Source organism: Macaca thibetana, chromosome 20 (assembly GCF_024542745.1).
Source record: "Macaca thibetana thibetana isolate TM-01 chromosome 20, ASM2454274v1, whole genome shotgun sequence".
Taxonomy (NCBI): Eukaryota; Metazoa; Chordata; class Mammalia; order Primates; family Cercopithecidae; genus Macaca; species Macaca thibetana.
In genome coordinates, this window is record NC_065597.1 from 21,479,015 (window position 1) to 21,493,683 (window position 14,669).

A 14,669-nucleotide genomic window follows, 5' to 3' on the forward strand; every position below is an offset into this window, starting at 1 on the left:
CCTATGTTTATATTGTTAAATCACCATTGTCGATCTTTAAGGGAGACTTTGTTTTGATGTATGCAAGATTGAATTTTTAGTCATCTCTACATAGTTTTCTCAGATTCCTTTTTTTTTTTTTTTTTTTTAGATGGAGTCTAGCTCTGTTGCCCAGGCTTGGGTCACTGCAACCTCCGCCTCCCATGTTCCAGCGATTCTCTTGCCTCAGCCTCCATGTACAGGCACGCCACCACACCTGGCTGATTTTTGTATTTTTAGTAGAGATGGGGTTTTGCCATGTTGGCCAGGGTGTCTTGAACTCCTGACCTCAGGTGATCCACCTGTCTCGGCCTCCCAAAGTGCTGGGATTACAGATGTGAGCCACTGCAGCCAGCCATCCTTATATTTCTAATAAAAATAAAAAGCTGTATGGGAAGTCAGAACTTGGTTGCTTCATGTCATATTTCCTATTTTTAAGATTTACAGATATTAATGACTCCTTGGGAAAACTGGACTTCAGTCGCCTCTCTCCATCAAAAAACGACTATTGGGCAATGCTGGCTTATAACAGGTCCAAGCTCTGCAACGTCCTCTTCTCCAACGAGCTGCACCGTCGCCTCTCCCCGCGTGGGGTCACGTCGAACGCAGTGCATCCTGGAAATATGATGTACTCCAACATTCATCGCAGCTGGTGGGTGTACACACTGCTGTTTACCTTGGCGAGGCCTTTCACCAAGTCCATGGTAAGAGAACGGCTGCTGGCGCCGCAAACACCTTGGGTCCTAGAGAAACCTGCACACATGTGTCTCCACCTTTTTACCTCTTGCAGGCATGAGTCTGGTCTCAGCAATAACATTGTCCTGCCCATCATAAAGGGCTCTTGAACACATTTGCATCAACTTTAGATTAAATCTGTTGGGGTAAATGCGTCTTGGAGGGCTTGGGTGGACCATGTGCGTTTCAGTACCATGTTAAGTATGGCTGAAAGTCCTTATGGAAATGGTGATTTGTTTTTTGTGGTGGTGGTGTTGTTATGTTTTGTTTTTTGGGGTTTTTTTTATTCAGAAACCTTGAAAATCTATTTTGTGGAGTGCTTGAAAACTGCTGTTTTGTGTCAGTAGGTGGACAACAAAGATTTGTGACTACTGAATTTTCAGGAGATGTGATTCCTTTGTTTCGTAGAAAATCTGTATCTGATGTTCTAAATTCTTCTTCTAATGGGTGTAATCCTCTGTTGGAGAATCCTTTGACGGCTAGGAGTGTGTTTTCTTCTTTACTTTCCCAAAGACGATTTTGGATGAATCACGGTACTGTGGTTACATTTGGAAGTGTTTACAAGGGTGATACCATGTTTTTATAATTTGATGTTCATTTATCAGCCATATTAAGAACATTATTCTGTGAAACTGTTTTCATAGGAAGTAATTTGAATGAAGAAAGCATATTTTCCACAATATATTTGGTAGATTATTTTTCAAAACCAAAGGACTTCAAAAACGTCTTCCTATTAGTGGACACCAGTATTCCAATTACCCAAACTTGAAATCTACTGTACAGAAATCTTCCTTTTCCAAAACACATTTGGCTTTTAGAGATATCACAGGCCTTCACAGTTGAACCTAGGATGTTAATAAAACAAAGCAAAACAACAACAACAACAAAAAAGAAGTATCGCTGGCCTATTATCCTCCAACCAATGTCACAGCCTTGGAAACCGTCTGCTGCCTTCTCTTACACTCATTCCCACCTCCCATCCTTAACCTTGGTATTTGGGAACGACTTTTAAAACCACATCAAAAGTCTTTTGAACTGCTTAAAAGAACTGCTTAGGAGGAAATAAGTAAGTACATCTTTTATTCTAATCTCCCAAGTGGTTTTTATGCAAAGTAAACAGACATATTCCAAGAGCTGAACACTTAGGATCAGTTGCAGTGAAGGCACGTATGGAGAGTGGTTCTCTATGCCGCAGGGTGGGATTCATCTGTAGGAAGTGATGAATGAAACTTATCTGCAGGTGGATCACAGGGTTTTGAAGTTTCCCCATCACTTTGCTCCTGATGATTGTATAAGCGCAGCCTCTTCATGCCGGTTTCTTTGACCGTGATTATGCCTCATACTTTGCTCTGTCCTTCAGTTGGCATGAAAAGAAAGAATATGGATCTGAACTGGGTGCCAGTGCCGTTTAAATGAGGCGTTTAGGAATGAGGAGAGGAGAGAGGTGGATTCTTCCTTATTTTCTGCTGGCCCAGTGCCTTCCACATTAGCAAGCCCAATCAACCATCATTTGTAATCTTTGGGTGTTGAGTCATCTCACTAGTATTTGATCACTGATGGGTTCTAAGGAACTTGGTTCGGTGGCATCAGAGAGTTCATTTTCTCCTTCTTCCGTAAGGTCCCTAATCAGAGGGACATAATGGGAAAGATTTAGAGATGAGTCTGTGACTGCATGGAATTTGGTGAAGGGTGATAGAAGCATCTTGCCATTTGTCGTCAACACGAATGGATGAGGAGTTGTTGACGGAAAATAGTGGAAACTGTTATTCTGTGTCCTGATCACATTGTTTAGGGACTCTGGGCCAGGGCAGGTGGGAAAAGAAGGAAGACAAGTTTGCTAAAATATAAATGCAGGGTAAATATTTTTATTTATTGGAGAAGAATTATTATCGAATATTTAATATAATATGCTTAATAAAGTCAGACTTGAATGTTGGCTGGTTGAACCTAACAGGAGTATTTCTAAAAAGTACCAGCAAATTAAGTTGGGTCGGTGACTGTATCATGATACCAGAGTGTTGCTGTTTTGGGGGTAAGGGTGCTCAGGACTTGGGCTGAGTGGAAAACCAGAATATGGGGTTAGAAACAGAGGCAGAAGGATTACCATGTGGGGGAGGACGCACCATGAACTGGACGAAGGTTGCAACTCAGTGAGCACCATACCTGGAGTGTGTCCTAGTAATAACAGATGCCCGACCTCCGTGCCTAATTCCTTTGCCTACCCCACCAGTGTGCAGCAGCCTCTGCCGCAGCCTACCACAGTCTCTCCTGTTTCCCTGGCAGGAGAGCTCAGAGACTACTTGTGAGCAGGTCTCAATGCCTAGAGCAAGGCAAGGCTTGGGAGAAACAGATGTCCTCTGGGAGCAGCCCTGGGTAAAAGATTAAAGGCGCACTAAGCTTTAGGTCCCTGGGTGAGAAGGCTGTGGGAAAATGAGTGGGTAGCTCATGAGAGGGTTTGGAGAAAAGTGGTGACGTCGCAAAAATCCCAGGTTTTGTTGAAGTTGTCTGGGGAGGGGCACTCATAGAAAGGGCAGGGGACGTCAGCATTTCCCTTGTACTTGAGATGGGATTTGACATGGCTTCCTGGTGGTGGCAAGAGAAGAAAGTGGTAACCTGGGACAGTGGACCTCGCAGCTCTCCTGCTAATGGTGCTGATGGCTAAGCTCAGCTCTTACCCTTGACCACTGGAACAACTTAGGTTACCAGCGTTCTGAGTCTGTCTCATTAAGACGAAAATTGCGATACAGGTTGGTGTAAGGACTGACAATAATGCATATAACATCACTAATGATGGATATAGAATTTCTGCAATGATTATAATCTGGCTCTCCAGTAAGGTAGCCATGGGCCACATGTGGCTGGGTTTCTAATTGTGATTGAGAAGCTTAGCATAGATGCAATCTCCCTATCACCAGATGGCTAGTGTGGTCTGCCTTGTCTGCCTATCACCTTAGAGAGGGTGTTTGCTTCTGACACGAGTATTGCTGGAGTACACATTCCATTGCATGAGGTCACGGGAGCAAGGAATACAACCCAGCCTTGTGTTTGGAAGCCCTGCCTTCATTTCTTCCCTGTAGCCGGCTCCCTTAAGTATTAAACAGCAGTATTCTAATATCAACGTCCCTTTTTTATTTGCTGTGACTTGCTGTGACTACGGTGATTTTAGTTACAGTAATTAGGTCACCCTTCATGGAGTCAGGCTATTTTAAGTGCCTCTTTAAGGCATATTGTTGCAGATCAGTAATTTTACAATTGGATGTTCTTGTGCAACTTTATTAAATGTAATCTGTCTTTTAAATGTTGCCCTTTTACAGTTATACATTTCTAATTGTTGCTGTAAATGCATTATCACTTTGAAATTAATTAATTTTTCCATTTTGGCTGCCTGCAGTATAATAATCACTAATGAGAAACTCACAGGAATCAATTCTCAGCACAGCGGCCCCTACTGGTAAAGCCGTGTCTCTGCCTCCCTGTTCGTCTTGAGATCTAGAGAACTGGACAAGTGATTTGGGGGGTTCTGGGGGAGAAGTGTTTGTTTCCTCCTTCCTCCAATTTATGGTAAAATAAAAATCACAGATAAACTTGGAAATTGAGTTATTTTTAAATGTCCTTCTAAAAAAGATGCAAGATACTTCAAATAGCTGCTTCTAAAATATGTTAAAGGAAACTAACATTTGCTGAGCACTTTCTCATAATGAAGTCACGTCATGCGTGCATTGCCTGTTTATTTTCCTGTCTCTAGAACATTCTTTTATGCAGTTAAATTACTCTAAAATGTTTTGCACATGCATGCATTAGTATGTATTGTTTGGTAAGAACTTCGCAGTTGGTGAAAAAACGTATTGTATTTTAGCATCTATATTTGTATATACATATTATTCTATGGGTTTTAATTCACAAAACCAGGCATTGTATCTGGTGCACATAAGGGATTTTCAAGGCTAATCTTGGCTTTTTGCAGTTGTAGCCACGTGTGATGACTTTAGAATCCTACCGCACTTCCAAATAGAGATGCAGGTTGGCAGTTTATCCGAGATACCACGATGCTTTATGTATCAGCATATATTTTCATTAATTTCTCATAATTTCTATTATATTTAATAATTCCAAGTTCTGCAATCTTAGAATTATTATCTTTATTTCGTAGTTGAAAAGCAGAGAGCTCACCCAGCGTGTTCCGTAAAATGATATACCAGCCTTGTAAACTTTCACTTGCTACTCACAGCTGCATTTGCTGCGTCCAGTGCACAGTAGTTCCCCTTCCATCTATAGCTACTTATGCAGTTATGCTTCCTTTTTTAAATGTTTGACAGCACCTTCACTGAAATGAATGCCGCACCCCTCCTCCTTTTTTTTCCACGTAAGCTTTCATTTCTGGTAGACACATCGTTGCCAGAGTTCCCAGGTCCAAGCCAGTCCTTTGTGGACCAGTATGTAAATGTGAAGCTGAGCACTGTCACGTGCCTCTTAGGAGGGTTTTGTGCAACCAAATATTTGTGTTGGCAGGTAACAGTAGAAAGAATATCATGTGTTAGGGTAGCAAGAGCTTAGCAGATGTTTTAGGGAACTGCGTTTTCAAATCATTTTACATTAAAAAATGGCTTACGTTTATGGAACTTCTGCGGCGATCGGGTTATGTTTCCTGTGCCCGCGTAAAGCCAGTCATCGTGCTGAGTTGTAACGGATGTGCGGCTACCCTGCTAATGGATGGGCCGGCAAGGCTGGTTCTGTTGCAAAGTTATAAATTATAGCTAGAAAAAGCACAAGATGTCATTCTTCTAACCTTCGTGAAAGCTAAACGGGGTAATTCTGCCCTTGAATAACCCGCTGCAGGGTGATTTATAGTTGTTACAATTTAAAACACGATGAAGGAGATAATAGATGTTGATTTGTTCTTGAAATTAGTATTTTAGAAAAACACTTCTCCCCCTTTCCACCTTTAAACATACCTGCAGCTGACTACACTATAGATGCCATCAAGGACAAAGTCCCCTGCTTGAATGTGTGTTGGTACATTGGTGTATCACATACAAAGCAGAAGGTGTATGAAACAGGCTTCTTTCTGTTGGGAGGGGGTAATATGATTTTCAAAGTGGACATTTCATTGTATTCTTCATGAATCTAAACATTTCGAGACTCCTGAGTGAGGACTGAATTCTCTGGTTGCCTTTCTCTTGCCAGTCCAGATATGTTAGAACACTGGACTCTCAGGACCCCTGTGTCCTTGGACCACACTGGCGCTTTCCTGCAGTTGCCTGTCAACAGAAGGACCTAGTAGCTGCCTGGGCTCCTCTTACCCCGCCTGAGGCCACCTTCTCGCAGCCTGAAACATTCTTCTTCCTGCCCTGGATTAGCATTAGCATTGGTGTTAGTAGTCTTTCTTCATTATGTCCAAAGCTTTTAAGTTTACAGTGCTTGCTTAGTCCAGAGACCAATGGATATAAGTAAGTTGGAAAAGGGCAAAGGATTTAGAATCATGAGAGTTGTATTCAAAACGCAGCCTCTGCTACCTTTTAGTTACATAATTTTAAAATGATTTGACCTTTCTGAGGTTAATTTTCTACATCAGTTTGACTGCTTTAGGCCACAAGTTATTAACACCCACTTAAAGGTGGTTGGAATAATAGAGCTTTTGCTTTCCCATGTGTCCAGAGGAGCTGAGGCAGCAACGGTTGTGTTTGGCTACTATATGGGTGGCTCCTTCGTGATGATCTTCACTTTTCCCTCATGCTTACAAGATGGCTTCTGTGGTGCCAGCCATTGCATCCTACTTGATAAGGTCTGAAGGCATAGATGGGTGGGATGAGGCTCCTCATTGCATGCCTTTTTCCTTTATCGAGAGAGAGCATTCTGCTTCAGAACTGTCCTCCTGAGTTGACTTCCCGTGAGACTCCACTGGTTGGGACTGAGTCACCTATGTAAATCCTAGATATAAAGGAAGCTAGAGAAGTGGACAACTGGCATTTTGAGCTTCTAGAGTGAGAGGCAAACTCTGATTATGGGGAAAAAGGATAGGGTAATGGTGTTGACGCCGGCACTGTTGAATAGGTGTGTATGTATTTTAATAGATTTTTCATTTATCAGATGAAATGCTGTCTATTTTATAGGGTGGTTGTGAGAGGAAGTGAGAGTTGAAATGAAAGGCATCTAGTCTTATCCGGTCCCCATCCACTTCACCCACCATACCTGAAGCCGCTTCTGGCTCCATGCTCTTTCAAAACCTTCGGGTTTTGAAACATGTTGTTCTTCAGCCTGGAATACTCCTCCTCCGCTCTTAATTTGTACCCATCCTGCAAAACTCAGTCCAAACAGCACACGTCAAGGAAGCAGTTTTGGTCTCTAAGATTATATCAAGCTCTCCAATATGTTCTCTCAGAACAGCCACTGCCTAGAATACTGTCTGACTCCTAATAGCACTCCTAATATACTGAATGAGTAAATGTAGAGTCCTCAGAATTTCTTCTTCATAACATTTCACACAACACAACTGCAATTTAAAGATAATTTCTGTAGTTTTTTTTTTTTTTTTTTTTTTTTTTTTTTGAGATGGAGTGTCTCTCTGTCACCTGGATTGGAGTGCAGTGGCACAATCTCGGCCCACCTCCATGCCTCCCGGGTTCAAGCGATTCCCCTACCTTAGTCTCCTGAGTAGCTGGGATTACAGGCACCTGTCACCACATCCGGCTAATTTATATATTTTTAGTAGAGACAGGGTTTCACCATGTTGGCCAGGCTGGTCTCAAACTCCTGACCTCAGGTGATCCACCTGCCTTGGCCTCCCAAAGTGTACTGGGATTACAGGTATGAGCCACCATGCCTGGCCTGTAGTTTCTTTTTCTTTTTCCTTTTCTTTCTTCTCTCTTCTCTCTCCTCCTCTCTCCTCTCTCCTCTCTTCCTTCCTTCCTTCCTTTCCTTCTTTCCTTCCTTCTTTCTTTCCTTCTTTCTTTTGCTTCCTTCTTTCCTTCTTTCTTTCCTTCTTTCTTTCCTTCCTTCTTTCCTTCTTTCTTTTCCTTCCTTCCTTCTTTCCCTTCCTTCCTTCCTTCCTTCCTTCATTCCTTCCTTCCCTTCCTTCCTCCCTCCCCTCCCTCCCTCCCTCCCTCCCTCCCTCCCTCCCTCCCTTCCTTCCTTCCTTCCTTCCTTCCTTCCTTCCTTCCTTCCTTCCTTCCTTCCTTCCCTCCCTCCCTCCCTCCCTCCTTCCTTCCTGTTCTTGAGGTGGAGTTGTCTTGCTCTGTCACCTGGGCTGGAGTGCAGTGGCATGATCTCGGCTCACTGCAGCATCCGCCTCCCAGGTTCAAGCGATTCTCCTGTGTCATCCTCCCGAGTAGCTGGGATTACAGGCACGCACCACTACACACGACTGATTTTTGTATTTTTAGTAGAGACAGGATTTTACCATGTTGGCCAAGCTGGTCTCGAACTCCTGATCTCAGGTGAGCCACCACGCCCAGCCTGTAGTTTCTTATTTAACGTCTGGCTCCCCTTCTCTTGACAGTGCTGTTTTTGCCTTCACCTCACTGTATCCCTGGTCCATACAGTAAATTCTCAGTAAATGTTTGTAAATGAATACATGAAAGATGACTCAATAAATGAGAGTTCTTAATGTACTTCTTATCCTTTATGCCTCTGAGGTAGGCAAGGAATTACAGCTTAGAATGCGTAAATACGTAAAAGATAAGGCAAGGAGACCTGTCCAGAGTCACACAGCAAGTACCGAAGGTCCCCCCAAGCTCACGGTCAAATGACATGTAAGGGACATACCCAGCGGTGTGGGTGTGTATGGAGGGAATGAAAGTAAGGAGAGAGAGGCGGGGCACAGGAGACACAGGAGAAGCTTTAGAGCTAGACAGCTCTCGGGTCCAACCCTAGCTCCCTCCCATTCTAAGTCTTGGGCAAGGTTCAAAGCCTGATTAAGATTCACAGGTAAAACTGAGATGTTAGAACTACCTCATGGGCTTGTCTTGAGAATTAAAGACATGATGAACTCAATGACTCTACAGTGTGCTAGACGCTTAAGAAATGTTAACTACTATTGTTATTGACTTGCAGTAGAAATTGAAGATTATGAATGTTCAGCATTCAGAACATACTAGATACTCAATAAACATTATTATTGCTGTCATTATTACCATTATTTTCCCCAACTTTACTGAGGTATGAGTGACAAATTAAAATTTCATATATATGTGTGTGTATGTCTCTGTGTGTTTGTGGCTGGGCATGGTGGCTCATGCCTATAGTCCTAACAGTTGATGAGGCCAAGGTGGGAGGATGACTTGAACCTGGGAGTTCAAGGCTGCAGTGAGCTACGATGGTGCCCCTGCACTGCAACCTGGGTGACATAGCGAGACCCTGTCTCTAAAGAAAAAATATATATATATATGTATTCATGGTGTGAACTGTGATGTTTTGATACACATATGCATTGTGAAATGACTACCACAATCAAGCTAATGAGCACATCCATCACCTTACATAGCTATCATTTTTTGTGTGTGGCAAGAACATTGAAAGTCTAGTCTCAGCAATTGTCAAGTATATAATACATTATTATTATAACTGTCGTTAACTGTATTGATCATGCTGTACAATAGATCTCCAGAACGTATTCATTCTGTCTAACTGAAACTTAGGATCCTTTGACCACTATCTCCCCATTCACCACCCCCTCCCACTTCCTCACTACCAGCCCCTACTGGGAACCGCCCTCTACTCTCTGCTTATGTGAGTTTGACTGCTTTAGATTCCACACAAAAAGTGAGATCACAGAGTATTTGTCTTTCTGCTTCTGGCTTATTTCACAAGAAATTGGTGGCTTCTCTCCCCATTGTTTAAAAATACCCATTCTCCTAATGATGGCACTGTGTCTGTCATAAAAGGCCTAATTCTCCCTGTTAACACTGAACATAAAATCCTCATGTGGACCAGGCACGGTGGCTCACGCCTGTAATCCCAGCACTTTGGCAGGCCGAGGCGGATGAATCACCTGAGGTCGGGATTCAAGACCAGCCTGGTCAACACTGCGAAACTCTGTCTCTGCTACAAAGATAGAAAAAAATTGGTCGGGCGTGGTGGCTCTTGTCTGTTGTCCCGGCTACTTGGGAGGCTGAGACATGAAAATCACTTGAACGTGGGAGGTGGAGGTTGCAATGAGCTGACATCGCAGCATCACTGCACTCCAGCCTGGGTGACAGAGTGAGACTAGAAAACAAACAAACAAACAAACAAACAAACAAACAAACAAACTGTATGTCCAAGCCTCAGGAACCACTAAGACAGATTACACACTGGTCGTCAGAACTCAGTAGGCTTCCACAGTGCAGATTTTAAGCTCTGCCCCCTGTTGCCTGTTTTACTAGCACCAACAGCACACCTTAGCTTGGAGGAAACATTGGCCACTTTCTTGTTAAAATCAAAGAGAAGGAAACTAGATCTGCGTTTGTGAGGCTGTAGTATCTCATCACTGTATTTTTTCTGCCTTGCTTTATGGTGTCTCAAGTCAGCCTCAGCCTTTGTTCCTGAATGAGCACCCGAGAGGGGGAGAAAGTGACTATCTGGCCTTAATATGTGTGACAAATTATTTAATGAACGTTTAACCAAGATTTGCAATTCCCCTAGTTTTATCTTCCCGGTTTCCTTTTCTTCTGTGTACTCGTTGGCATTTTGGTAATGCACTGCCTCTTTATAACTCTTTCTAGCTCTTGTATTACTTTTCTTTTTTCTTTTAAGTTTGTGGTGCCTTCTTTGATCCTCCCCTCTTTCAGTTTCCTTTTCTCCGATTTCATACTTACTTCCAGTGATTTTTGGCTGCCACACAGTTTAGATATTGGAGGCCAGCGTGATTAAACTGAGGCCAGGAGTTTGTATTGCCCCATGATGATGTTTCTGGAATGTTTCTTCTATGAACATTGATTTTTGTATAACTCACTGGACATGTTGATTTTTCCCTGTGAGGTGTAAGGTAATGTTTTCCTAGCAAAAACAAAGAGGGCTCAAACCTGGTGCTCGGAATCATCGGGAAATGGAACCCCTCTCCCTCTTCTTGTTACACCAAGAAAAAGGAATACTTTGCAAATCAGCTGAGAACATGTTCCCAGCTCTGTGCCGGGTGCTATGGTCATGGGTTTCCTTCTTTATGTCTTACTCATCTAATGTAATTTTAGAGTGTGCTCTCGTTAGACAATTGTGTGTCTCTGAGCAAATCACTTATCCTCTCTCGTCCTCAGTTTTCTTATCTGTTAAATGAATCAGTTAACCAAGCATGGTCACCCTGTGGGTTAATAGAACAGTTTAATTTGAAAGGAAGTAAAAGAAGACTAACAGGGGCCCGCAGATACTGTATTTCATAAATTTTGGATGAAAACCGAACCCACCATCGTTTTGTAAGATAGTGGATATTTTCATGTCGAAAATTGTAGGAAGGACACAGTTATGGGACAAGGAGCAGTTCTTTCAATGGAATATATTTGACTTCAGAGAGAACTCACTCAAATGCTGCTGTGACTGTTTCTCCCTTTTACTGTTACTTTTGGAAGTGATAGGGTCGTCCTTGGAACGACTGGCCTAGAAAATGCTACAGGTATCATTTAAGCTCCATAATTCTTCTGTGTGTGTTTCAGATCCCAGGTTCCAAACCTGCAGTAAAACTTGCTGCATCTCAGTTAATGATGTAGTGAGCCAGGTAAGCCCATCTGTAACATGCAGACCTTTCTGGACGTACCACCTCGTGGGGTGAAGGGAAAGAAATGTTACAGGTTGACATCAGGGTATAAGCTGTCGTAGAGTTTAGATTCTTTTTATCCAAAAGCCATTCTTTCAGCCTGTGCCCTTTTGTAAATATCATACCCCATCTACTTCCAGAAAGGATTTGGGGCATTAGTCAGTATAGGGGGAAAATGTTCTAGAAGAAGGGCTCTCACCTGAGTAAATTGGTGTGTGGGCCACAAAAAGTTTGGCACGAGATCTTTTTGATGCGCAGGCATTCAACAAATATTGAGCATCTAACATGAACCAGGTGCTCCGCTAGGGACAGAATGCTAAACAAGTTCCCTGTCCTCATGGGAACCATATGTTGGGAAGACAGACGATAGGCATGAAGGGAGAAACCACTCTGACTTCAGCCCGGGAAGGAGCTTTAATTTGAGTGATTGTTTTCACCAATTCATCTTCACAGAAAGAAATAATATGATCACCTTTGGTTAGTAAACAAAACAAATAAGCAAACAGGTTTACAGGCTGAGGTGGGCTGGATCACTTGAGGCCAGGAGTTTGAAACCAATCTAGCTAACACGATGAAACCCTGTCTCTACTAAAAATACAAAAAAAAAAAAAAAAAAAAAAATTCGCTGGGCGTGGTGGAGCTTTCCTGTAGTCCCAGCTACTCAGGAGGCTGAAGCACAAGAATCACTTGAACCCTGAAGGTGGAGGTTGCCATGAGCAGCAATCGTGCCACTGTTCTCTAGCCTGGGTGATGGAGCAAGGTTCTGTCTTGGGGCGGGGAGTGGGGGTGCAGGGGGGAAAGAAAAGAAACAGCTTTACTTATGTTTTTGATGAGCCTAGCCTTTGCTCTGCTTTGGAAAACGGGCGCGTCATTTGGCTAAAATAGTCAAATGCATAGCTGGCTGTATGTGGACTGATGAGTGGGTTTTTTTTTGCTTCTTTTAGATCTGGAAAGGCTAACTGCAAAACAGAAATGCTCATGGTATTGATGTCTTTTTCTTCCTTTGGTGTGATGAAAAGGTACCAGTAGGGATCATCCATAAAACTAGTTAGTAAACTATCAGTTTAATGTACAAAGGTCAAGAAATATACACATCATACTTGAGACCATGTTCCAGAGAACATTTTGTAACCTGTGAAGCTCTTTTCAAGTCTTAGATAGGAAGTATGGAACACGTATGGCCTTTTGACTGAGGAGGTCTTGGTTTTTTTTCCTTTTCCTGAAATACTGAGGACTGTATTAATTGGGAACTTCCTATTAATATAAATACATTTCGAAATATGTTTTTCTTTTTTGAGACAGAGTCCCACTCTGTCCCCCAGGCTGGAGTGCGGTGGCATGATCTTGGCTCACTGCAACCTCCGCCTTTCCGGTTCAAGTGATTCTTGTGCCTCAGCCTCCCTAGTAGCTGGGAGTACAGATGTGCACCACCACACTGGGCTAAATTGTTTGTATTTTTAGTAGAGATGGGGTTTCGCCATGTTGGCCAGGGTGGTCTCGAACTCCTGGCCTCAAGTGATCCGCCCGCCTCAGCCTCCCAAAGTCCTGGGATTATAGGCATAAGCCACCATGCCCAGCCCCAAATTTTTTTTTTATTTTTTTGAGATAGATTCTTGTTCTGTTCTGGAGTATGGTGGCGTGATCTCGGGTCACTGCAGTCTCCACCTCCTGGGTTGGTCTTGGGTTTAAATGTCGAATTTTGCCCCTTGCCTTCTCCATGGCCTTGGTCAACATCCTGAAGTCTCAGGTCCTTTTCCGCCTTTGCTGTGACACCAGATGTTGCCTGCCTCAGGCGGTTGTTGCAAGGACTGAAGACAGGAAGGCCTGGAAAGACTTGGAAGCATTTCTGTCACATCCCAGGAACTCAGTAAATGCCAGCAAGGGTTATTATTGTGATGATTTTACTACTACTATTACTGATATTATAATTAATATTCTAATTGTTCATTATTGCCTTATGAAAACTACTTATTATGATATGTTTTTCTCACTATTTGGTGAACATCAACTATAGTACCAAGTGTATACTTTCTTTTTTTTTTTTTGGAGGGGGGGAGATGGAGTCTCTCTCTGTTTCCCAGGCTGGAATGCAGTGGCATTAGCTCACTGCAGCCTCTGCCTCCAGAGTTCAAGCCATTCTCCAGCCTCAGCCTCCTGACTAGCTGAGATTACAGGCATGTGCCACTACACCCGGCTAATTTTTATATTTTTAGTAGAGATAGAGTTTTGCCATGTTGACCAGGCTACACATGAACTTCTCACCTCAAGGGATCTACCCACCTTGGCCTCCCTAAGTGCTGGGATGACAGGCGTGAGCTACTGCCAAGTGTATACTTATTTTAGGTGTATTATGATGTGCCCTGTGCTTTTCTTTGCTATACTGGAAGGTCATGATGGCAGAATATCTTACTTATGCTTCTCTGTACTCTGTCCACTACAGTGCCTTGCGAAAGTAAGGTTTTTAGAAATGTTTGAGTAGTTATTTCCTGTTTTCTGAAACAAGCAGAGTATTTGATCTTATAAAAATCTGGCTCAGTTCAAGTTTGCTGTGTAGCCTTGGAAGGGACCCTGGGCAGATGGATTTTCTAAAATTACAGAGGAAACTAGATCTGTAACTCTGTACATTTACTCCGATGCCAGTAACAATGGCAATATTTTAATACTATGATAAATTTTTTCTTAAGCATTTGCTGTAAATCGGTAAATCTGTGTAAAGCAACTTATTTCGTCATCATGTGGAATTTCTACATCCTGTAGAAGTTCAAGAGAATTGTCCTCCTTTTACAGACAAGGAAACTGAAGTTTAGAAGTGCTAAGTAAACTGTCTTAGTTCACTTAGCTAGTAAGTGACAGGGATGGAATTGAATCCATATTTATCAGAGGTGAGAGTGTACGTGTAATCAATTACATTTATGTAGATACCTGCATACATGCATGCCCCCCTTAGACTCCATTGTTCCAAAAGGTAATGATAACAGATTAAAAATTAGTGGGAGGTGGAAGGAAATGCAAAAGTAGACATTTACTTGAGAAAGAAAAAAGAAACCATGCAGGATTCCATTTCACAAACCTGTACACCTGTTACTGGGGAGTTGGCGGAGGGTACTGGAGGAAGGCAGACTTTGTTCTAAGCTGATAGCAGCCGAGGAAAGCAGAAGAACATCATCATTATTACTACTATTATGGAGTCAGAGTC

At 42.7% G+C, this 14,669-nt stretch overlaps 1 protein-coding gene across 3 annotated transcripts in view; it reads left to right on the forward strand.

Annotated features, from left to right (window-relative positions):
- Window positions 1-14,669, forward strand: part of WWOX (WW domain containing oxidoreductase) — a 1,132,972-nt gene that overhangs the window by 351,660 nt on the left and 766,643 nt on the right. For 2 of the 3 annotated variants that reach the window (XM_050773210.1, XM_050773209.1), the window contains exon 8: window positions 458-722. In XM_050773210.1, coding sequence (XP_050629167.1) covers window positions 458-722 — 265 coding nt within the window. Of the gene's footprint in view, window positions 1-457; window positions 723-14,669 lie in introns of those variants that run through there. The other variant, XM_050773212.1, reaches the window with a different exon arrangement.